We start from the raw sequence: 26,231 nt of genomic DNA, 5'->3' as shown, positions 1-26,231 counted from the left end.
TCCCACTGGCTGGGTAATGCTAAGGAATGGACAAAAACCGAATACCCTGTGCAGAAAAGTTCCACAATGGCTGTGCTGTAAAACGAAGTGAACTTTACTTTACTGCGCAGGGTCTTCGGTTTTATTCGATTCGTTACCATTACCAACCCAGTGTGACGATAGGCATATTATGAACAGGATAGATTTGAGATTTGACAAGAAGGCGCTGTAAAATAGTTCATTACCTTTACACCATGATTTTATTTCTCGGCCTGCATGCCACCTGAAGTCTCGAAAAGTTCTGAAGTTTTGGATGAAAGGAGAGAAACTCCTTCGGTTAGCTATCATTCAGAAGACAGATGGAAAATCGAGTGACAAAGCAGCTGACATGAGAAATGCTCTTGTCATATTAAGGTATCAGGGGTCTGCCCAACTCAGAGACAGCTTTGGTTTTCACAGCTTCTTAAATTCTGGTCCTACACCAACAGGTGATAAGGTGCTCCCTTAACCGTTGTACCCAAATGATGCATAACAATGCTTAGGTGGGGACTTACACAGTTGGTGATCTCACAAATCGAGATTTCCCCTCCACGATACCAAAGAAGAATGTTGAAAATGTGGGATCCGGAAAGTTTCTAAAAATGTTAAGAAGTTAGTTGAAGGGCAGATGCCCAAAAATCAATCACGGTAATTTGGCCGTGAGAATCAAAATTCTTAAATCATTGCACATTATTTTCTTATTCACAAGATCTATAATAATTTAGTTTCGTTTGTTACAAACAAACTAAGATTAATGATCTAAACAAAATTTATAAAATTCGATTAGAGAATCTTATAGCAGTTTAGACATTTTAATTGATCAACTTGACACTTGAAAGCATATTGAAAAGTGTGAATCTTCTTTCAACAAAGTTGATCAAGATTTTAGTTAGAAATCAAGCTGTTCAATAAAATTGATCAACTAAAATTGAAACGTCTGACCCGTCTGAGTAATTAAATTCGTGTTTAGTACCAAATTACAAATTCAAATATCTGCGGGTCTGTCTCGGATTGGGACTCCCAATGTCTCCCCCTCAGTAATAATTCTAAAATATCGATTTCGGTTGTCCAGTAAAATACAAAATACCCAACAACGGGCAACACTGTACGCTCTCGACAAGGCACAAATGTCACTTTTGACATGTCGATATAATTTAACATCATAATGGGAGGCAAACCTGCCATTACTTCGGCAATTTGAATTAATTAATTGCCGAGGGTTTTCGAAGCAGTTACCGACTATCAACAAATAAATAAATAACATGGCGTAGCGTACACCTTTCCATGCCAGCTTCGGGCAATCGTAGCAATGTCGTAAGTAGAACAACATTGGTTGAGATATTTTTGTTATTTTGTGCAATAAACTAAGGAATTTCGCTTAAAATGAAAGTTTTAGGATATCTTCAACCTGTTTAAATCCGTGAGTATCGTATGTCGATGTTTACACCTAAATAAATATGATTTTCCTTTGAGATTTGGTAACTAGGTCAGTTATTTCATAATGTCTGCTATAAAATTGTGATATCATAGGGGTTGTAAATTCTCTCAAGGCTGTTTATGTGATCGGATATTTGTAGCTTGGAAAATTATGCCGGATATCATTTGATTGGTAGTGTTATTATTATTAAAAATCGTATAATGATATTGTTATTATTATTGAACTAGTCTCACAAAGTACCAATGTTTGTTCCGCAAAAATTGACAGGATTTTTATTTTATTTTCATACTTCAGGTACACGAAATTTCATTGCTAGTTGATAATCTTGTCGAATTCTGCTACTCGCTTACTATGCAAAAATATATAAATAGCACTTGGTTTCAACTTAATTACTACAAGAAATAACTATTTATGTGGTGGGAGATGGTAAAAGATGCATTAAAGTTCCATATTTTCGCAATCAAGTTTGAAGGTCAGGAAATACGCACAAATCATTAAAATAACCCAAACTAAACCCTATTTTGTGCATGTTTACCTAAACCCCTGACTTAAATAGTTGTCTCCGTAATATAATTAAGTTGAATTCAAGTGTTGTTTTTTTAAAGAGCCTGTGGCATGCAGCGGAATTCGACAACTTTACCACAAGTTTTATTAAAAATACAGGCAGCATAGTTTTTTTGGAGTAAACTTTTGAAATCGCTGGCCATGCTTAATAAGAATTTTTTTTAAATAACCTTGTGATCACATCCGGTGGAATAGCAAATATTTCATTTTAAATTATAATTACGTGATATAATATATTTTTTTCTATGAGACAACTGCCATATTTTACAATAATTTAATTCTGTACTGTCATTTTGGTATGTCGTTGTTCCTAGGTCCTTCCTTCTTTATATACCTACGAAGAAGGTTATAACATATAATAGGTTTTTAGGCGAGTTTTTTTAATATCTAAGGTTATATTAGTAGTTCTGTGGACAAAGTTGTATCCATGTACCTAAGGCTATATAAGTAGTTCTGTGAACAAAGTTGAATACATCTACCTCGCACCCAAAAAATTAGTTCTCTAATTTTCTCTTGTTTAATAAATCAAAACGGTTAAGTATGGTTACGATCGTCAGCAATAAGACAGTGACTCAAGAAGAAAAATTATCTGAATATTATATTGTGTTCATAGTTAATTATTTGTAATGTGCTCCACATTCTCTCCAGGCCAGAAGATCAGTGTTCCGTCTGCGCGGCAAGTCTGCCCGCAGCGTGGACTGCGAGGCGCGGCGCTCTCCCCCCGGGGACTGCGGGGACCTGCTACACATCGGGCCGGCGCTGGGCCCCGGCGGACGGAGGGGCCTGGGCCCGAGGGCGCACAGTACGCTGGGCCCAACCCGGGGCGTGACCGACAAGCAGGAGCGTGCCGCGCACACAGAGAGGTGCGATAGAGTCAGCTTGGATAGGTGAGACATAAAAACACTACATACTTTTAAATTTTAAATTAAATTTTTATTGCATTTATTTTTAATTCATTTATGTATGTATTTATATTTCTTTCTCATGTTAAATTGTACTGCCTTTATGTTTATATGTAAAAGCTCTCTGGGCGTAAAATAAAATAAATAAACAGGAATGCTTCGAAGACTGTGGTGTCCATTATATGACTATAAAATCGGTGATCAGCGTCATGTAATTGAAACACTCCCACCAAAGTGTGTTTAAAGTACAACAATAAGGATCTCCAGTGAAACATATTATCGCTTAAAAAAATATCTATTCATTTAAAAATGCTGATTCTGAATGTTTAATTTTTATTATATATTATTTATTATACGTCATTTAAAACGAATAAAACATCATCACATTAAAATACACCGTTTGGTTGGTACAACTAAATCTGTTGATTCATCACAACCAGTCTATGTGAGTAAAATATCTATGGTCTGCAATATCCACATCAGGGTTGCCAATTCATGGAGAATTCTCCGAATTTCTAAAATTTTTAAGAAATGGTTTTTTTGTGGGGAGAACCTTTGTGTAGGGAAAATGCAGGGATTCTGGGCATTTATTTATTATCAAACCATATTGAAAAACAATATTTATTGTAAATTGTAAGAATATACTATATTTCGTTTTCTTTCACTGCAAATTAAAAAAAAAATCTATTTTTAAAGCCTGAACGAAAGAGAAAATCCGAAAATGTCAAGGTAATAAAAAAATGCTATTTTCAATAGACTTTTGTCTAATTTTGGAAACTTAACTCTTTGCACGCGGCCGTATCAACTGTTGTTACGGCAAAAAGTCTATACTCACACGCGGCTGTATCAACAGTTGATACGGCAACTTTGACGGCCGATATTCCCGCTCTCTTTCGTCATAAATGTATTTCTTGCTCACTTGGACATTTGTAGAACTATCACGATGCTGACATCTACAAGAATTTCTCAAAAATAAAATTGTATTTCATAAAAAAAGATCGATAACCAAGTGCGCCTCTTCACGCCTTTTAGTCCTTTAGTTTACATTTTTGTCAACGGATGGCGTTAGTACTAGTTTGTCATTCACAACTTTTCATAACTAAGAATGATAAGTGATCATGGTGTCCCACTTGTGTCTATAAACACAGTGGCCTAAGTACACACACACCGAGAGTGGTTTATTTATGACGCCAAGTGAATAGCGGGACCACATTCAAAAGATACGGTACGTCTTTGTATGAAATTTTATGTTTTTGTTTTTATAAACATCTAAGAGTGTTGACACACGAGGATTTGTTTTCATATTGTGGAGAATAATCTGTTCTGTCTATATAGTCCAATAAATCATGCAACAATGCTATAATTTGACATTTAATTGCATGCATAGGTATTTGAAAATATGTACCGCATACGGGTATAGATAAAACGGAGCAAATTAACGCGTTCAAAAGGTTAAAGAAATTTGTGGGGGGATTTTTTCTGGAATTTGAACATCGCTTCATCTCTTATAGATATTTTAGAACATGTGCACTGGCAACCCTGGTCCACATTCACATTAGAACCGATGAAAATGTTGTAATGCAGGTTTTTAAATACCGGTTCAAATTGTTCATCATGGATATATTTTTTCACTTTGGTTCAATATAATAACATCAGTAAAGAGATGCTAACATTTTACGTAGTGTTATTCAATGTTAAAAGCGGATAATCTTATGAGTAAAAAACGTCTCGACTCCCATACAAAATACAGTGCCGGTTTTAAAAAATAGACTTTTTAAGACTGGTGACTGGTGAAGTCACTGGTCACATCCATAGATTTGATGCATTTTCAGGAGACCCCAAATATTAATACTTCAAAAATTATTTTACAATAAGAAAAATACACTGATATTAAAGTTAGAAGGTCATTATTGATTAGAAAAATGGACTGGAGATCCTTATTCTGCAGTCATTTTGATAAACATCTGAACAACCTCTTCCACAGATGACTTTCTTTTCTGACTGCCTAAATGGTCACCTCCTTCTGTTTATTAATAAGTCATATTAACCACTCGAGCGATGGAGATTCCGGGCGTTCAGTTTTGGATTCTAGATGGAAAATCATACTTCTGAATATTAATACCGAAGCATGTAAACTGCTTAGGCACTTAAAGCCAAAAAAATTCACATATATTTCACCTTTTATCCCATATTTTTATGTTTTATAATATATATATTTTTTTTAGTTGTTAAATATCTAATCTAAATAGTATAAAATAAAGTTGGTATCCGCATCTGTCTGTTTGTGCACTTAGTTCTTTTAAAATACGCAACGGATTTTCATTATTATTTAGAGAATTTCTTCCGGAAGGTTTACATATATAATACATGCATATTATATTTGTAAAAAGTAGAGAAAAGTCGATGTTTTATAATCAAGTGGTGGCGACTATGGCTGTTTTATCATGACAGTAGCCTAGTCCCTTTAATACAGTTCACCAGGATGTTTTGGGTATTCCGCTGTCTCCTGGTTCTACAACATGCACTCCAAGGTATAATAATAATGATAATAAATAATAAATAGAAAGATTTATGCTTGCCATTCAAGATAGTCATTAATACTAAAAATTATAGGAAGCATATAATCAAAGATACAAATCAAATTGATGATTTATGTAGAAAATGTTTGGCTTTTCCGGAAACTATAGAACATATTATATTGGGATGCACTATATTAGCACCGTCCGAGTATACATTTAGGCATAATCAAGTTTTAAAAATAATTCACCAAAGTTTGGTAATTAACCTTCCAGCGGGCGCGTTGAGAAATTTCCCTTGAGGGGCGCTTGTCGTAAATTTTATGTCATCAAGTTTTCTCCATGTAAGTGGTGTTTTCTTTATACAAACGTTAGGGAATTTCTTTAAGGATATGAAAAATCATAATAGGCAGTACTTAAAAAAAAATATTTGACTTTCTTAAAAAAACGAAGCAACACTCTAAACATGTTAATATTTCAAAACAAAATATTGTATCGACCTATTTAGTCAGAATCAATATTCTCATCCTTACAATTGTTACAAACCACCTCAACTGAAGAATGGTTCTTTCATGTAAAGGACTGGCAACGGCAACACTTCATTGATGCTGAGGATCTTTTCTTATCCAGTGCACATAACCGACGAACACCGCATTTTGGAAAGCTTCTGTTTTCTTCTTCTGTTATCGGTTCAACTGCCCTACCGTAATTCACTTTGAGAAAAGCATTTATATCTTGCGGTAAATGTTTGACATTTGATTTGCCTCTAGCATAGCTCGAAGCTCGATGCTTACAACTAAGTCGCAAGAGTGGGGGAAGCGCTTATCGCTTAGCGTTTGTCGTAAATTTTACGACAGCGCGCCCGCTGGAAGGTTAAACATAACTTGATTGACTGCCGTAATATAATACCATATTATGAATACGAACCAAATTCATTTTTAGAAAACGAATTTTATAAAATATATTATGATAAAACTATACTAACAGACCGAACGATTAGTCATAATATGTAGACCCGATATAGTTTTACATGACAAAATTAAAAAAATAACTTATATCATTGATGTCGCTATTCCAAATTCCTGTAATATTCAAAAATCTTTTAATGAAAAAATAAGAAAATATACAGATTTAGGAAATGAGATTAAAAGAATTTGGCATTCTCAGACTATAAAAATACTACCATTCGTTATTTCGGCTACTGGCATTATACCTAGCTCTCTCATTAAAAATTTAGTCATATTAGATCTATCACAAAATTTATATATAAAGATGCAAAAGTCGGTCATTTTGAATACATGTAGGATAACGAAAGATTTTTTTAAATATTTATGTTGAGGGATCAGTAGGATTTATAGGCCCTGTTAGAAGTTCTACCGAGCCGAACCCTCTGATATGAAAATATCTGGAGTCGGTGAATTATTTTCCCATTTGATCTCTGGTGAGTTGACATGTTGTTCTTGTATTGTTTTGTATTTATTTTGCTTATATAATGCACTTACATAATGTTTATTGACTAGATGATCATTTGTGGAAGGGTTTAGTTTTTCCAATGGGGAAGATTTAACCCGGACATATAATCGGAAATAATTTTTTTTTTTGATGATGTATAGTACCGTTTTAGTGTAAAATCACCTCAAGGGTGCTGTACAAATATATACATAATACATTTCTACAATGATCTATGTTATTACTAACTATATAGGGATATGAATGGATCTGAACATTCTTCCCATTGAGGTGGATAAACTTTGTATTCATTACTAGCTGTACCCTGCCATGCGGTACTGTGGCTCAGTCTATCTGTGCAGATAGAGAAAAAATAGCGCTTGTTGCTTTTACGTCCAACAGATAGCTCTGTTTTTTAAAAAAGCATCTTTTTACCTGTCACAGGTGATATCTGTATAATATCGGTATATAAAAACACATGCATATTCGAATAACGTTGTGTCAGCATTTCAAAGCAATCCGTGAAAAACTTTCGGAGATTCAAGATTTTGAACAAACATTTTTATTTATATAGATTTCGTTATTAATTTGCAGACGTGGCCTCACCACTCTACCGGATTCCCTGTGCTCCCTTGAGGTGGGTTGCGGGCCTCGCCTGCTATCGCTGCAGCACAACCTGCTGACCTCGCTGCAAGGCCTGGCCACACCCTGCCTCACCAGCCTGGTGCTGCTGGACCTGTACGACAACCAGGTGCAGGAGATTGCCGCCCTGGACACGCTGCAGTCACTGAGGGTGCTACTCATGGGGAAGAATAGGTAGAGAACTGATCATTTACAGGGGGACAATTATTACAGGTTAAGTTAAGGCAATGCACTACGTCGTGTAATATTTTAAATTGAGCCGCTATCAATAACAACCCTTACGTAGATGGCGATAAGGTTTAAATTCCAGCTTAACACCATCTGCCTGTTTTTATTTATGCAAGAAAAAAACATGGCCAAAAAGTGCCTTTTATTTTATTTTGTAGATGTTCAGGCATAAATATTTAATTTTTTTTCGATTATTTTATAAATAACTTAATTTTCCACATTATACAATAAAATCATAACCGAAAATGGGTTCGTAAGTAGGAGATTTTGAACTTTAAAGCAGTTTTCATAGGCCTTATACATTATTTTTTTCTGGGCTTATAACAAGACTTATCTCAAAAATACTCGATTATTACAAAGGCCAAGATGTATTCTACTCGCAGTATTTAATTAAAGCATTGGAAACATTTCTAGGCGACCAAATTTTCAAACCAAAAACACATGATTTTGCATTACTACGTATGGCATCGCCTTAAATCACATTTACAGTCTGCTTGCTTTGTCTTACTTTAGTGAACTTTACTTTTCTACAAGGTCTGGTATTCTGTCTTTTACACTCTTCGGCGGTCAATGTACGACTGACGTCGTAGTTTATTGAAAGCATTCTCAAACCCTCTTGGTGCCAAAAATTAGTCACATGGTTTGCCTTCAGCTCATCGAAATGATACCCAGATTTCATGTTAGGGCAATTCTATTAATTTGGATGTCTATGGGAAGAACACAAGAAATATCTTGTGGGCGTATTTCTTGATCCAAATATTGCCCAATCGCTCTGCTTAAATTTCCAGTACAGAACTGTGTTTACGTAATTTAAATCAGATGGAGATCTACGATGTCAGGTGAGTGTAAGTGATACAGAGCGTTAAGCTATTGGGCTAAATGGAACTTTTGTTCCATTCAAATTTGTCCGGAAGGCACTAGTAGTTTTCTTCTCTATTCAAATGCCTCTATGATGTATAAATCACCTTTTTAAGATTTTTTTTTTAATGCATTGAATTAAAAAATGTATAGAATATGTTGAAAATTGATTTTCTAACGAAAATGGCGCTGTGCAAATAATCCAATCATTATTATTATTATTATCTCTTTCTTGTAGGATCAAAAAAATCGAGGGTCTATCGGGAGTGGCAGCCAAACTGGAGGTCCTGGATCTTCATGGCAACCGCATAACCCTAGCCGGGGGTCTCTCGGGCCTTCGCGAGCTGAAGGTCCTCAACCTGGCCGGAAACCAGCTCCGGTCAGCCGACCTCCGAGGACTTCCCCAGCTGAGGGAGCTGAATCTGAAGAGGAATAAGCTGAGAAGGCTTTCTGGATGTGACGGTGTACCCAAGTTGCAGAAGCTGTTCTTGAGCAATAATGATCTACAGAGGTTGGCTCAATGTTTTATTACATTTTTTATTATTTGGATTTGGTTGAAAACAACAATAATATATACATATCATCTATCTAGTGTAAAACTGTCCTAAATGTCATTCTTTTTCTTCATATATGTGTTTAGTAGGATTGTATCAAGTTTTCCCTATACTTGAAATATTTATAAAAAAATTATTTTTCAGGTTAAATTATCAATGTAAATTAGTCCTAAACGACAAACCATTTAATATTGTAATGCTGGGTTCACATGTCCCAGCTCCGGCCCCACTGTCCTAGTGTGAACAGTAGTTTAGGAGGACAGGACAATGAACCAAGACATTGTTAACCTCTCCAGCGTTTGAGGGTCATATATGACCTGGCGTCCATATTTTAATCTTTTTTTCTATCATGCGGAAATACTTAATTTTTTTGACCTTAGAAAAAGTAATATTAATTCTTTCCATTTTGGCTGAAAGTATTTATACTGGAATCCATTAAAAAATCCTAAAAATAACTAAAATGAATAATTCATATTTCGCGTCGCTATTGTAACAATCGGTTAATAAAAACAAATAATTTTTCATTGTACGAATGAGGTAAAAGCGAAAACACTGTTTTCTTACAAATTCACCAAACAAATCGAATGTGTTTTCGAAATATCGACTTTTCTCAATTTTTGATATTTAATTTTTTTTATTTAAAAATAGTACTGTTTATTATAAATGCATACACCTGAAAGATAATTTTATCTAGTGTCTAAAACAGAATTTGTTTTTACGAAAAATGAAAAATAAGATGTATACAGCACATTCGAAATATACAGAAAAAATTGCAAATTGAACAAATGTGATGAAAGTACTGAAGGGTTAAGATATCATCCTTATATCACCGGAAGATATTGTCTTACCCTACCACTGCGCCCTGCTGCGATGTCCGCGTGAAAACGCATTTGGACAATAGCCAGTCACTCCACGCGTATATATCTCGGCTCTCGGTGCTCAGATCTCATATTTCGGCTTAAAAAGTCACGTAAATGGAACACTACGATACATCTTGGTATAAAAGACCTATTTTTCGTAAACTCGCTCGTAACACGCGTCATCGTGTATCCATTTTTGCAGCATTCCGCGTTTGAACTATGGTAGAATTGTTGGGACAGGACAATATTGTATTGTCTTCTATATCGTGTGATTCCGGCATTAGTGGAAAACTGTGCTAAACATGTAGCACAATTTGTACTTTCACATAAATATTTAATTTCTACCTTTGTTTTTTTAGTTCTGTTAATTCTGTAGAGAGGCAATACAAGAAACTAAAGCATGAAATATGTAAGAGTTTTAAAATAACACAAAAAATAAGGTAAATACTAGTTTTTAAAAAGTGAATTAGCAGACAAAGCATTACAAACAATAAAATATATCTGCTGTTTTGTATGTATGTGAAATAATAAAAAATAATCTGTCTATGGATATAAATGTTACAGATAACTTTGCTAAAACTTATAAGAAAAAAAATATCTAGTTCAGTGTTTTTTAGCCAAGATTTGATGTAGTTTTTAAAAGATTGAAGGTTTACACATGTGGTCCTTTTAAAGGTTGTACATAAAGAATTATACATTTTTGGAGTTAGTCTAAAGCTATATGCAGTAAAATATGTATTTAGGTAGTTGGTACACTTTTACATTTAAAATTGTCTTCGATTGTCTCAATTATAGACATCCATTTCTTTTATTTGAATGTTATTGTTGAAATTGCGCATGTAAAGCAATCCCAAACGTCACAATGTCGGTAAGGATTGTGTTATAATAAGGAATGACTGGATTCCACAATCATCCTAAGGGTAGTGAGTAGTTGGTAGTTGGTATTTTGTCAAACTTTATCAGATGATGAGCCAATTGGATTGGCATGAACTTTCTAAATTCGATACCGTTAATGAGACTCTACACCATTTTTATTCATGTATATATAATGTATTTGACGCTTGCTTCCCTAGGAAACCTCCCAACAGAGGTGGACGTAGATATCCGAAGTGGTTCACTAGAGATACCATCAGGAGCATTGAGAAAAAACATGCTCACCATAAAAAATGGAAAGCTACTGGTGACCAAAATGAGTATGAAATGTTCAGTAATCTCAGAGCAGTTGTTAGAAGAAATGTTCATATAGCATTCCGAACGTATGTCGACTCAATAGAGAGTGATATCAAGCATGATCCCAAGGCATTTTGGGACTACGTAAAATCACTGCGCAAGGATGGTGGTATAACAGACATCATGATGCATGGTGATCGGGAAGTTAGAGGAGCGGATGTAGCCAATGCATTTGCAACCCATTTCCAATCAGTGTACAGTAATGAGCCTCCATTACTAAATCCCATTTCTGCTTCCAAGTTGAATGTGAAGGGAGCCCAAAACATTGATATAAGTCATATAGACGAATCAGATGTTAAATCTTCAATTAATAACATGAAACATACACATTCACTTGGGCCAGACTTTCTTCCAGTATTTTTTTTAAAAGGATGTGTTGAATTTTTAAAAATGCCACTAAGTTTTATATTCAACCTATCTTTAGATACTGGTATATTTCCTGATTCCTGGAAAGTCTCAAAAATTTGTCCCATTTTCAAAAGTGGATCAAAGACATCTGTCGAAAATTTCAGGCCAGTGGCAATACTTTCCGCCCCGGCTAAGTTATTCGAATCGATAATTCATAAACATGTGCTGTTTCAAGTAGAGCCTTTCTTAATATCGGAACAGCATGGGTTTAGAAAAGGTCGATCAACAGATACTAACCTACTGGTACTCACAGATTATGTTTCCAAATCTTTAGATAAGGGCTACCAAGTAGATTGCTCATATAATGATTTCTCGAAGGCATTTGATACCGTAAACCATGACATATTATTAAATAAATTGTCAACTATAGGTTTTTCTTTACGGTTTCTCATATTCTTTGCAAGCTATTTTACTGGAAGAAAGCAATTTGTATCTCATGGAATATTCATGTCAAAATTATTCCTTGTACTCTCAGGCGTTCCACAGGGCTCTAATTTAGGACCGCTCCTCTTTCTAATTTTTATTAACGATATTACAGAAAATATTCTGCATTCCAGGTCACTTCTTTTTGCTGATGACCTAAAACTATTCTTGGAAATTAAAACTTTAGAAGACTGCATTCGACTCCAATCGGACATTAATAGAATTGTTGACTGGAGTAAACGGAATCGGATCGAATTCAATATTTCTAAATGTTTCATTCTTTCTTTCACAAGGGCACGTCATACCTGGTTTTACCGGTATACCATGAATGCCCGAAGTTTAAAACGTGTCTCCACTATGAAAGATCTTGGCATCATGTTTGATAGTAGGCTGACATTTCATGCTCATATCGAAATGACGTGTAGTGCTTCACTGAAAATGCTGGGCTTCGTCCTACGCACTGCGATGAATTTTAGAGACACCCGGGTTCTCCAAGTGCTATACATTGCGTTGGTTAGGAGTAGGCTTGAGAGTGGGTCGGTGGTTTGGAGCCCACATCAGGTGAAGTATTCCCTCATGTTGGAGAGAGTGCAGAAGAAATTTCTGAGATTCCTCTACCTGAGGGAGTATGGCTACTACCCGTGGCTCTATCCTACTGATTTTCTCTTGGGCATGCTCGGTATGAACCATCTACGGGTCAGAAGAGATGTGCATATTGTATCACACTTCTTCAAACTGATTCGTGGATGGTTAGTAAATCCGACTATCATGGAGAGTATTAGTCTCTATGTTCCTGATGGTTATCTCCGTCACCGACAGCATAGACTGTTTTATCTCCCGGCCTGCAGGACTAACTTGCCAATGGTCATGCCGGTGGGGAGAGCAGTCTTGCTGTTGAACAGAATTAATTCGGATATCGACATATTTAGCATTGGTGAAGCTGCCTTTAAAAGGCAAGCTCTATTGATGCTGGTATAGTTTATACACCGCTAACTATTATGTAATACCATTTTACAAATATACTTAAAAACGAAATAAAATGTAATTTTGTAATGTTTTTAAAGGAATAAACAAATTGAATTGAATTGAAATTGAATTGAATTGAATTGAATTGAATTGAATTGAGTAGTCTTAAATAATTTAAATGCTGATAAAATAAAAACATAAATATACTTAGATATATAAAATGTAAAAAGGAAAAATCTTTGATTACTGTTATGTCTCCAGGGTTTTCTCACAAACTCCGGCTTTGACAAAACACTCCAACTTTTATTGTAATAGATTGACAATGGCTCCGATATCTTAATTAGCAGGCGGTTGGAATAATCTGGACCCCGACCTTGAAGTTCTCACCTTATTTGTTATCCTATTATTCTCAACAGCTAACGCCATCTATAGGTATCCTAATAGACTAACTAATTTACTCAAGACATTTCGACTACTAAGTCCCGTACAGGCCATTGAAATCGATTACCTCTCTAGCAAAGAGTATATTTTAAACTGCATTATCAGTTTCACCTGAAGTAAGGAGAGATTGGGCTTACTTCACATAATTGCATATATTGGTTGTTTTCTTCAATTTTAAAACCCCACTGCAATAGTCCTAAGTTAGGTTATATATTTTCAGGGCCGGCCTTATGCGGGCGCAATTGGAGCAGTCTGCTCCGGGCGCTGAATTGCCAAGGCGCCAAGGTGCTGATACCTAACACCTAACAGTCCTACCACATCTCCCTTGATTAAAACAGCGCTACTCAAAAATACAAATCATCCGAATATTATTATTACAGTGATCACCTACCTAGGCATCTAGTGGTTCTGATAAGCAGTGCCAAAATTTTAGTCGAACCAGGCGCCGTTAGGTTCAGGGCCAGGCCCCGTGTATTTTATTCCATCTTGATGTGCATAAAACAGTCCTACTGTTACCATAATGAACTTAATCTTGAATTGGGCAGCGTGGAAGACATCTCCAGTGTTGCCATGGCGACATCTCTGCGGGAAGTGACGCTGGACGGCAACCCGGTGGCGCTGGGAGGGGACTGCGTGCCCTTCCTCGTGTCCTACCTCCCCACCCTTGCCTTCATCAGCCAGATGCAGGTCACTGATCAGGTAGGTACCCACTCTCGTTCCCTTCATTGTTACCTTTGGATTGGGCAGCGTGGAAGAAATCTTCAGTGTTGCCATTGTGATATTTCTGTGGGAAGTTACGAAATGGCGATGTTAGAAAATTCAAAACACTTTTTTAATATGAATACATTTTTACCACAGTAATTAATAGCTGTACAAACATCTGTAAAATCTTAGATTTAACCCCTAGGACCTCTGATATTTTGCAATGTATATATCTCTTAAGTGAACTATCAAAATGCTGATTGCGCGGAAAATATTTGCATTACATTCCATTCCAGATAAATTTGCTGTTTTTGAATGTATATCAAAATAAAATACTGTTTTTGAAAGCAGATGAAAGATTTTAGGATGTATTACAAATCGACATGAAATTAAAAATATTCAAAGTTTGAATGTAAATATAGATAAAGATTTTAAAGTCGCTTACTTGTGTTTCTGTCGTTTTTTTTCCGTTTTATATAAAAATATATATTAAAAAATTTGCAAAACTTGAAAAATATTTTTCAAATGCTAAAATTTGTTTTATTTAAAATTTTTTAGGAACATCTATGGTAAACTTTTAAATCAAAATACAAAGAGAGGTGTCTCTTTCTAAGACTGTTAAATCATATATCTCAAAGTAATACAAAATGAGATAGCGAATTTATGAACTTATGAGTACTGGAAAATATATACTCTATGAGTGTTTGACGTCTGGGAGAAATATCTCCCAAAATTGCTCTAGGGGTTAAAAACTTTCCAATGTTATTAATTTATGTATGACATTGTAGGTTCGTCGTGCTGCAATGTCTTGGAGACAAAACAAGGAGGCCAGCACCAATATTGCCTTTCAAGATCTCGGGGAGGAAGCTGATGCCAATGCTCGCCGGGAGCAAGTTATATCTAATGCAAGAACCAACTGGAAATTATTAAGGTTAGTTACCCTACTAATATTGTCAAACTCTTCTTTGAAATCCACATTATATTGACTCTAAATATTCCTGGAACTAATAAGAAAAAACTTTGTAATTTTCTGCAAAAATGCTCCAGTAGTTTTGGAGGCTGTATGGCAGCGTGAACGTCGGGATCACCAGTATGGCAGTGTAAAGTCGGGATCACCAGTATGGCAGGATAAATGTAATTTACGATGGCTGCCGGTATCGTAAATCTGTGTTCAAGGAATTCTGATGATTGAAAGATAAAGGTCTGCGATCTTTGTTGAATTTATTTGCGAGAATGAATTTACAAGTTAAGTGAACGCAGAGACGGTGGTAGTAGAGAGTGGTGGTTTGGTCGAAAGTTGAAACTAGAATGGCAGAGAGTTGCGTTCCCGTCCGCGCCTGGCTCTCCCGGGGCTTCAGACGGCGGAGTAATTATTTAGTGTTATCATATGTGGGACGAGTTAAAGTAGTCCCCATATACCTCCCCACCAGCGTCTCTACGCGATACAATAGTAACATATAGTACATAATAACAACAATGAATATTTTACAATGTCAATCATAATTTATAAAAACACAAGTCCATTTATAATCTAAGGTACATAATGTTGTGATAATATTGCGCTCGGTTAGCGACAGGAAAGTAATAATACAATGGTAAGTAATAGTGGCTCCATGCCGCCGTTGCATAGTAGCTGTGGCCGTACGAATTTTTATTCGCCGTAGTAAATAGGTACATAAATGATATACAGGTAAACATAATTGTTGATAAACGGCGAGCGCTAGTCGCAATGTACTTAGCGTAGTAGTGAGCTACCTGTGTATACTATGATTGTTTACGATGATTTAAAATAGCTTGTTATGACAGTTCTATTGTTGTTTTTATTAATGCACTTTTGACGTAGTACATAGTAATGTCAATATTTACATAATAAAGATTTTATTGTAGGATGCTTATATATGCGTATTATTGATAGTAAATTTTATTGTTTTTTTGTTTGTTTTAGTAACAGTAATTTATTAGATTGTCTGACATTTGCGATATGATAGTTACAATTAATTTATGAAATTTATGGATACGTCAATCTAAGGTTTCTGGTTAGTTTTTTTTGCTAATTACTGTGCCTTATGATATTGCCAAATTATTACTGCGCTTGATATCTGTCCGGGAAGTGAACATGTCTTCCGGATCGAGTTGTCATTTTTGTTATTAGAGGCTGTGTGACGGTTCCTCTTGATGGGATTTCTTCTGTGCTTTGAAAGAATGCAGGTTTCAGTCGATCTATTGATGAATAAACGTGTGATGAATGCGGTAAATCCTTGTGGATGAAAAATTTTCCAGCGCTGTGGTTACTAGCGGGAGTGGGTTTCATCTCATTAAACCTTTTTTGTAGGCGTCCGACGTAGGTGTCGGGTTCTTCGCGGTGGGTTTCTTCGCGGTGGGTTGTGGTGAAGAATTCAGATGGTAGTCTAAATGTTCTTCCGTACGTCGCTGTGGGTGCAGTTGTGTGTCGTGGTATTTTTGCTTTCTGGCGAGCGACGCACTGTTTGACGAAGGTTTTGGTTTCCTTTGCCATTTTGGGCCAGACGAATCTCTGACGTATGCTGTTGGAGGTGCCGGAGGCGCTTGGGTGGCATACGTTGTGTACGTTGGCTATTGCTTGTTCTCTCATGTCTCGAGGAACAAAGGGGCTGTTTATCTCTTCTATTCGAGACAGCGTATCTGCTACGGTGTTGTGATGACCGGAGATGTGTTTGACGTCGGTGGATCTGCTACGGTGTTGAGATGACCGGAGATATGCTTGACGTTGTTTCTTGCTGAACGCAAACGTAATCGGTTTGCGATCGGTGTAGATCGGTTTTCCATACCAGTGTGGCAGCGTTGAGATGCCAGATGAGGGTCCTTGCAGCGAAACTCCTCTAATCTGCAGTCCTGTTGACTGGTCCGTTAGGGTTCCTTTCTTCAAGTTGACGCTTAAGTTGAAGAAGTGTAAGAAATCTGCTCCTAAAATGGCTTTCGAGACGTCTGCGATGATGAACTTCCACTTCATATCGCGGCGGAGGCCAAATTGGAGATTTATGGTTTTTGTACCGTATGTTTTTATATGTTTCCCACTAGCACTGTATAATGTGGTGGGGCATGTATCTGTGGTGACCGTATTGGTCGTGTTCCCGCATGATCTTGGGAGAACAGATACGTCAGCACCAGTGTCAATTAAAAATTTCTGTCGCGTCACGAGTTCGTGAATGAAGAGACGACAAGTTTTTTGAGGAAAATCGCACGTCTCTACTGCGGGTTTTCCACTGTCGTTTCTTGACTTATTATTAATAAAAGTACATGGTTTGGTGCAATTATATGATTTGTTACCGAATTTTGCATGGTAACTGCAGTAGCCGTGTACAGTGTTATTAGTGTGTAACGGTCTACCACGTGACCTGGAACGAGGTCGGTGCGCGGAATTTGGGTATGATGTCGATGGATGACGCCATTCGCGGCGGGTGCTGGGATTTCGGTTTTCGAAATTAATGTTTGCCTGTCCATGATCATCTCTCCGAGTTGTTTTAAGTCGACTGACTTCTAGAGTGAGTGCCGAAATTTGTTCTTGTAAGTTTTGTAATATAGCACTGATGTTTGGATTCGAGTTCGGGATGCCATTATGATGATTATTGTCCATAGTTTCACATTCGGATTTTTGATAAACTTCCGAGATTTTATCTGCTGCGGATGCTAGTTGCAACAGATTGTCGTCGGGTAGTGCGGTAAGAATGGCCTGAATGTGTTGCGGGAGTCTTTGCAGCCAAAGTACGCGTACGATTGGGCTCTCCGATAGCCCGGGACCAGCGAGTTCATGGATTAGTCGAAGCAGTCCAGAAGGCTTCCTGTCCTCGAGCTGAAGTCCGGTTAGAAGACGAGTGAGTCGCTTTTCCTCCGAATCTTGTAACCTCTCGATGAGTGCTGATTTGAGATGAGTGTACTTGTCTGCTGCAGGAGGATTGATGACGATGTCGCTTACGGTCCTGAGGGTCTCCATATCCAAAGCGGCAACAATAATGTTGTACTTGGTGAGGTCATCCTTTAGTCTTGAGTTAGAAAATTGGCTTTCAGCTTGTGCGAACCAAAGTGCAATGTTGTCGCGCCAGCACGCGGGTAGTTTAACCGAGACAGAGTTTATTGTTGTGTCCATTGTGGAATTATTACCGTGGATTTCGTTCGATGTCTGGTTATTCTCGAATGACATATTTTGTTGATAATACGGCAAGCAATAGGCAGTATAAAATAGGCAGATTTATGTGTAAAAATAGCAAGGAAACAAAAGCAATGACGACAGTAAATTTAGGTTTTGAAAAAAAAATTTAAAAATTCAAAAATGTTAGATTGATGATATCCGAAAATTTCAAAAATCCCTTAATCTAGAGTGCATACAATGTAAATAATGTGAATGTACTGTGACGAGTTCAACTTGTCTGGTCACTTAATTTAATAAACATGTAACAATATTGTACACTTGCAAAAAATTTTTTTTTTAAAAAGTTATTTTAGAATGTTCGTATTCGGAAATTTAACTGTAAAATCACTGTATGTAGGATTAATTATGGTTCGTTACTTGGTGTTGATTACTGGGCATTGATTTGTGATGGATGTTACGAGGTCCGGAACTGAAGTTCTGCCTGCGTAGTAAATCCGGTAGATCCTTGATCTGCGATGAAATTGATGTTGGTCTGCAGAAATTGTTGCGTTCTGCGGAGAATTTGATGCTTGGTCTGCAGCTGCTGGTGCGGTGTTTCACTGAAATTGAGATTTTTTGGCACTATACTATTCGAATATACCAGTTTTTTGGTTCAGATTAGTGGGTATATTTGATATACTTAATTATTAGAATTGGTGGGACAATAATGTTTTTTTTTTGAAATGTGCTTTATAATTCGACAATCAGACTCTAATAAATATACTGGACTTGAAAATGTTGAAAATGAGATTGTAAGTAATGAGATTGGAAGTTACTTACTCGATTGTCCAGGATTCCAGCTTCAACGATCGACCTACCGTGTCCACTAAATATTATTATCACCAGAAATGTCGAGGGTCACCAGTATGGCAGCGTGAACGTCGGGATCACCAGTATGGCAGTGTAAAGTCGGGATCACCAGTATGGCAGGATAAATGTAATTTACGATGGCTGCCGGTATCGTAAATCTGTGTTCAAGGAATTCTGATGATTGAAAGATAAAGGTCTGCGATCTTTGTTGAATTTATTTGCGAGAATGAATTTACAAGTTAAGTGAACGCAGAGACGGTGGTAGTAGAGAGTGGTGGTTTGGTCGAAAGTTGAAACTAGAATGGCAGAGAGTTGCGTTCCCGTCCGCGCCTGGCTCTCCCGGGGCTTCAGACGGCGGAGTAATTATTTAGTGTTATCATATGTGGGACGAGTTAAAGTAGTCCCCATAGCTGTATATAGATAAATGAATGGAAGTTATTTATTAAAAATACCTTAGTTCCAAATTTGATAATTTTTTTGATGTATATTTAATCGATTTTTTAAATTTCTTTTCAACAGATCTCAAAGCAAATGCATCTCATCTCCCACAGCTTCCATCGGTGGCAACACTACCAACTTATCCGGCGAATTTCCCCTGGAGCCGTGTGGAATACCCAAATCAGAAACCCCGGATCTAATAAAAACAACAAATTTCATTCATTTCTCAAAACCGACAAATAATCACAATTTTAAATACAACAACGTGGCCAATCCTAACCATACCAAAAATGCTATAAATAGTTCAAATCACGGCGCCTTCGGAGAAAAACGAGTGAATTTCTCACACAGAAGCGTATCTCAAGACACTGATGTGTCTCATTCAACTTCTACTAGCAGCGAACTCTTGAAGCTTCCACCGATATTGGTACCGATCATTGACTCTTTGGAACATCAGCGACTAACTTTGGGAGGCTTGGAAGTGTCCGATAAACCAACAAAAATTCTCAAGCGATGGGAGAGCTTGTCGAGCGTCGAACCGGTAATGAATTCGTCTCTGAGTTCGTTACCCACGACGACGAGCGAAAGCGAGTCAGAAACTAAAAAAGCACCACAAAGACGCGTGCAAACTGCAAATAAGAAACGTGCTACCTTCGCTGCTAGTAAATCTGTATCAATCTCGGACAATCATAGTAATGTTAAGCTGCCGATGAAAAATAGATCGATAAGTGATAATAGTGAAAATATGAGTGTGCTCTCGACAGCGACGAATTTGAATTCTACTCTGACAAATTCTTCGACTTCCGGCAGCGAGATGGCGAGCCGTTTGGGTCGGCGGGAGGTTTTGTCGCGTGCCGGCAGTGCCAAGAGTCGGTATATAAAGAGCGCCACTACGTCGAGGAGGGCAGTCCAGAAGCAAGCTCTGAATAGGCCGGTCACAGCTAAGCCTAAGCCGGTCGGTAAGACTATTTTGGAGGGTGCACAAGTCAATCAAGAAATTGCGGGAAAGGATAGAGAACAAGGTAATTTATTGTGGTATTTATGTGGTATATTAACTGAGTTTGTAAGAGTAAGATAACCCAACCCGTCGGTGTACAAAGCTTGGCGCTCGGGTCTTGGCAAATGGCAGACTACCGGATTTGGCATTCGAATACCGGAAAATTACAGTAAAAATAACAAGTGGCAGATTACTAAATTCTAAGCATTGATTTTTTGTATCCACAATATCTACACTTCACATGATGTACTTACCTTGCGGTCGGTGGCATCGCTAGTGTAGATTTTGTTAATATCAAGTTGTACAGCTCTCGAACGATCAAAATCTCAAATCAAGGACATCGGGTCTGGGAGGTTAATATTAGTACTGCACTTAAAATGCATTTTGTCTGATAAGATTAATTGATAGATAATTTTTTCAGTACTAATGATATTACAAAATCATTTCCACTCGTTCAATATCTGTAGTAAAAACGTGGCTTCCCAGCTCTTTTCATAATTGATTCAAGTTGATTGGGTGTTTTTTTTTCATAACTAAAGTAAAAAGTCAATTTTGTGGAGCAATATCGTTATTATAGGAGATTCCTTTGAGATAGTTAGATAGATTTGGAATAATCTTCAACCTAATTCTTGAATTGCTGCTTTTATTATGCTAGCAGTCCGGTGGCGTCCAAACCGTAATTAAATATTTAATCAGCTAACAATTTTTACTATTGCAAGCATTAATAGATTCTCTCAGCACTCCCACCAGTGAAAATCCAGCATTCAAAATCAAAACGTTACTTGAAATGGCATTAGCCATATTTTGTGACTAGGTCTGAATAGCCAGATACTTCACAACCTTTCTCATCCACTTCTCCTTCTCCTTACTTCAATCAAAAATAACTCAGCTATGACTTCAGAGTCCCAAGTGCACGGAGCTAGTAAGAGACTATAGCATAAATTGGGGTATGTTATGAGACTGAAGGGAATGGGGAGGGGAAGGTGATGAGAGGGGGGAAAGTTGGAAAGTGTCTGGCTATTCAGATCTGGTGTATCTACCACTCAAAGGAGAATGTTAAAATTTGATTTTAGTATTCGTGCAAGAAAAATTCAATGTTTGATGTAATGACTTATCTCATTGTTATTTTTTTCCAGGCGGAGACTGGCTGGTGGAGGTGAGAGGCAACGAAGGAAGCATCTGGGGCTTAGGAGCTCTGAAGAGACTGGAGAAGGGCTGGGCACCGGCTGAGGGGGTCACCACATTGCACTTCCACTATGTCAGCTTTGCCGACATCACAGCCAAGCTCCCCATCATCAAGAACAGGTCAGACTCTCATATTATCAACGTGTACCCGTGGATGTTTGGCATTTTATACTCATATCTGATTTATCTACCAATGAGATTAATATTGCAAAAACGGTTTAAAAAAATCTTAACTGTTTAATTGTTACGATTCCAGATTCCCGAACGCAGTGCACCTGACGTTCCGCGCTTGCGGGGTGTCCATGGCGGGGCAGCTGGGGGCTCTGGCGGCCCTGCGCGGGGTCACCTCGCTGGCCATCAACCGGGAGGGTAACCCGCTAGCCAACAGGCCCTGGCACAAGTACGCCCTATACCGGTTGGCGCACTGGGGACTGAGAACTGTCGATCTGAAGGAGGTACTGGAACACACATACGTTTAATTGGCCCCTGATAGTACTGAATCGCCCCAGGTTAGGCGATTTGGTGATTCATTGCTCATCGCTCCTGTGGACCTCTCCAGCAATCCCAGGAGTACCATATAGAAGTTACAAAAGAATATATAAAGTCTTATTATTATTTGTTAATGAACAGGCAGCATTATTCTGCTGCGCTCAATGTTATTTCACAATTATTTTAATAGTAATTGAATTAAATTATCATTGAAGAAGAAGATAATACTAATAAATCAAAACGAAACTTGAAACAGTAGTAAGAAAAATAAAAAGATGTGTCCACGGAGAGTGTATCAGAGCGGAGTCCTGTAAATAGGGGGTGCTGGGTTTTCTAGTCGGTGAGCTGCTATATGATCAGGGCCTGATCCGGTTGCTATGATGTCGTATATCCAAGTAGAAAGCAGTCGATAGTCCAAGGAAGCGCAAGGTCGAAGGTCAAAGTCAAAGGCGGTTGTAGTGGTTCAAGCGGGAGGAGCAGTCCAGAGTGAAGCGGTCAGAGTAGATGTCGGAAGAAAGATACTTGAGATTGCTTTTTGCGCAGAATATAAAGGGGATAGCGGGACTGTGCACAGATTGGTGTATGCGCGTCAGGACTGCCCCATGTTAACGAGGTGCATTTTTGTGCAGCTTCGTGTGTTTTCACGTGACTTTAAAAGTGAATCAGTGGGTCCTCAGCCCGATATTGGTGTAAGGAAATCCTTATAAATACTTAGTTTTAATGTTTACATATTTCAATATTACTTTACAACATAGACAGGAGTCCAGCCTTTTAACCTGTATATTTTTATTTTGTATTACTGCGGCTAGACTCATGCAAATGTAACATTAATATACGCAATTATATGTGAACAGAGAAATATTTTACTAGCTATTTCGTGGTTTTCACTGATTGGCTGACGGTCGCCGATCGTCAGTGTTTGGCCTGGCTCCGCCTGGGAAAAAGAGAGGGGATTCGACGTAAATACTGTATCCGCAGCGCACGCTGTACTCAGTACTCCCCGGTCGGGGAGGGGATACGATATAAATACTAGCTTTCTTATCCTATGGTCAGAAAGCTGCTTTGTGGCTATTGGGTGGCATTGTGTTTAATACAGAGACTCTTATTTCATATTGCCGGTCTTTCAAAGTTATTGGTATTTCTGTAAATCATCTCTGTACCCTTTTTTAGAACATTTCTTTTCCCCACAGGTAACTGATGAAGACATTGCCGCCGCAAACCTCGAATACGCTGGACTGAGTGACGTAGTTCTATGGTCACTTCCCGACAGTCTTCTGCAACCTTTACTGTCTCGCCTGCAGGGAGAAAAAGACGGCAACACCAAGCAAGCACTCGACAGAGATGGAAATAACACAATGGACACCCATAGACAACAGAGGGACAGCAGTGTCCAACGGAGGATCCTGGACAGAGATAACAGCATTCAAAGACGGAATTGGGACAAAGATACACAGAGAAGGGTGGACACTAGAGATGGTAGTAATTCCAGGAGGATGTGCGAGAAGGTGGAAGAAGACATCGTGCCGGTGGGGGCAGCCAGGAGCTGGCTGTGGAGTGCGGATCCGGCTCTGAGGGACGTGGTTGCAAGGGAAGCGTTGCAATGGAGACGTAGCGCTATGTCACAGGTGCTTAGATTATTGTTATTCTTCTTCTTTTGGTGTCCGTCTCTACTGGAAGTCTCCCATCAATCTACCCCTTGAAGATGTCACACGAGACACCATTCAATTACACACAATTCGAATGATAGTGCTGCAGTACCTAAGCATTTACCTTAATGTCACGCACTTTTCGGCCAGTCGCAAATCTCAACATTTTGATGGGTTATATCTTCAGTACTGTGGTGATCTTCCGTGCTGATCATCCAGATTCCTTTGTAATAAAAGTATGTGGGTACTCCGTACTATTTGGTTTATTTCAGGTAGCTACAAGTATTGATACAATGGACAATATAAGAGTTTTGCTAATGAAGAGAGGACGAGTTACAACAGACATGCCTTTTTATACGTCTCGGTCATGCTGTCCCACTCAGATATGCCTGTCTCTTTCATACCGACAGACATACATTCACCACAAGTACTATTCGGTATTTTCCAAAAATTCTAATAGTTGGGTCCTCAATAATCTTTAATTAATATGATACATTTGTAAATGCTTCATATTAATTATTGTAAGAGAAAACTGCATTGGATAATCTTGTGCCTTCAAAGATATTGAAGTTTTCTTCTTTTTATTAAATATTCTTCTTCAAAGGCGCTACAGCCCATTTCGAGCCTTGGCCTCCTTTAACATGAGCCTCCACCGCCCTCTGTCCTCGGCCGTCGTCTTCCAATCTGCAACATGGAGTAGTCCTCTGGCATCTTTCCTGACATCGTCCTCCCATCTCAGCCTAGGTCTGCCCGCCTTTCGTTTGCCTCCCGGGTGTCCTGTTAGAACCTTCTTTGGTACACGTGTGCTTGGCATTCGGTGCACATGTCCGGCCCATTTTAGTCTTTGGAGCCGTAAATGAGTAGAGAGTCTGGGAGCTTGGTAGATGTCATATAGCTCCTTATTGTGGCGGATTCTCCATGCCTCTCCCTCTCGCACCGCTCCTAAGATTCTTCGAAGTACCTTTCTTTCGAAGGTGTCCAGCCGTTCCGCAGACTTTGCTGTCAGTGTTCCCGCCTCACATCCATAGGCCAAGACCGTTCTAATAATTGTTTTATACAGGGTTATTTTGGTTTTCCTATGGACGTTTCGGGATTTGAACACTGGCAGCAACGCGAAGTAAGTGTTGTTAGCGGCTGTGATGCGCTTTCTTACTTCTACTGGGTCTTCGTTGTCCTGCGTTATGATGGAGCCCAGGTAGGCAAACTCTTCGACCACTTCAAAGTTATAGGAGTTTTTAAAATTTACTTTATCTTTTATTCTGCGGTGTGGGGTTCTGGTTTGCATCATGATTTTAGTTTTGTTCTCATTGATTTGCAAGCCCACCTCTCTTGCTGCAGTCTCCAAAGGGTCAAACACCTCTCTTACAGCCTGTAAGGATCTTCCGACAATGTTAAGGTCGTCTGCATATCCAACTATTTGATTGCTTTTGTAGCAAATGTCTGAGTCGGTAGCAATCATTGTCTTCCTCACGACGTGCTCCAGAACAATATTGAAAAGAGTGGGAGCTAAGCTATCACCTTGTTTCAGCCCCTGGGAGACGTTAAAATCCTCCGTTGTTTCACCTCCTATCCTTACTCGACATTGTGAACCAACCATCGTTGCTTTTACAAGCTTGACTATTTTGGGCGGTATACCAAAATTTAGGAGTATTTCATATATTTTCTCCCTATCTATACTGTCATATGCCTGTTTGAAGTCAACAAATAGTTGATATATGTCTATACTTTTTTATTAAATATATCTATTTGAATTTCGATTTTGTTTTCTCAATTAAATAAAATGGAATCTTGGAAGTGGAAATTAACCTACTTCCAGACATCCAATCGATCTGAAACTCGACAGACAGGCTCGTTGTCGATGACAATCCATTCTTCGCGCACTTTTATTTTTCTGAAATTGGATGATATTATATTTAAAAATTTACAGCAGTTAATATGCTAAATAAATGCCAGTACTATCCAATTAGGATTTGGCCTAAGTGTTAGCGGTGTTGACTCTAGTCCCTGGGGAGAAAGGTTCAATCCTCAGTCAAACCAATTTATTTTATTTTATTTGAAATATGCTACCAGCCAGCCCAAGAGATGACGCAACTCGGTAAAAAATTGAAAATATATATACTATAATGAGTCTAGTTTTTGCACTGTTAATTCGTGGTGGAATTCCATTGTAATAGAATTAAAATTAAAAAACTTTTTCACTTTGTTCCACTTATTTATTATTACCAGGACCGGTTTCATCCTACTACGGACATTTTCAGACTGGTAGTTGAAACTCTTATGCTACTGATTTTATACAAACTTA

The 26,231-nt window shown here is 38.0% G+C and overlaps 1 protein-coding gene across 1 annotated transcript in view; it reads left to right on the top strand.

The window, feature by feature from the left end:
- Window positions 1–1,153: 1,153 nt before the first annotated feature.
- The window catches only part of LOC149418819 (uncharacterized), a 31,118-nt gene continuing 6,040 nt past the window's right edge, over window positions 1,154–26,231 (top strand). Inside the window, exons 1-10 of the mRNA XM_089638675.1 lie at window positions 1,154–1,332; window positions 2,669–2,907; window positions 7,482–7,703; window positions 8,854–9,126; window positions 14,043–14,196; window positions 14,988–15,130; window positions 19,694–20,634; window positions 21,746–21,914; window positions 22,051–22,249; window positions 23,474–23,908. Coding sequence (XP_089494801.1) covers window positions 1,303–1,332; window positions 2,669–2,907; window positions 7,482–7,703; window positions 8,854–9,126; window positions 14,043–14,196; window positions 14,988–15,130; window positions 19,694–20,634; window positions 21,746–21,914; window positions 22,051–22,249; window positions 23,474–23,908 — 2,805 coding nt within the window. The 5' untranslated portion in view covers window positions 1,154–1,302. The remainder of the gene's footprint in view (window positions 1,333–2,668; window positions 2,908–7,481; window positions 7,704–8,853; window positions 9,127–14,042; window positions 14,197–14,987; window positions 15,131–19,693; window positions 20,635–21,745; window positions 21,915–22,050; window positions 22,250–23,473; window positions 23,909–26,231) is intronic.

Source organism: Hesperophylax consimilis, chromosome 13 (assembly GCF_061612785.1).
Source record: "Hesperophylax consimilis isolate HC1 chromosome 13, BYU_Hcon_1.0, whole genome shotgun sequence".
NCBI lineage: Eukaryota > Metazoa > Arthropoda > Insecta > Trichoptera > Limnephilidae > Hesperophylax > Hesperophylax consimilis.
This window is presented reverse-complemented; position numbering and strand designations above follow the sequence as displayed.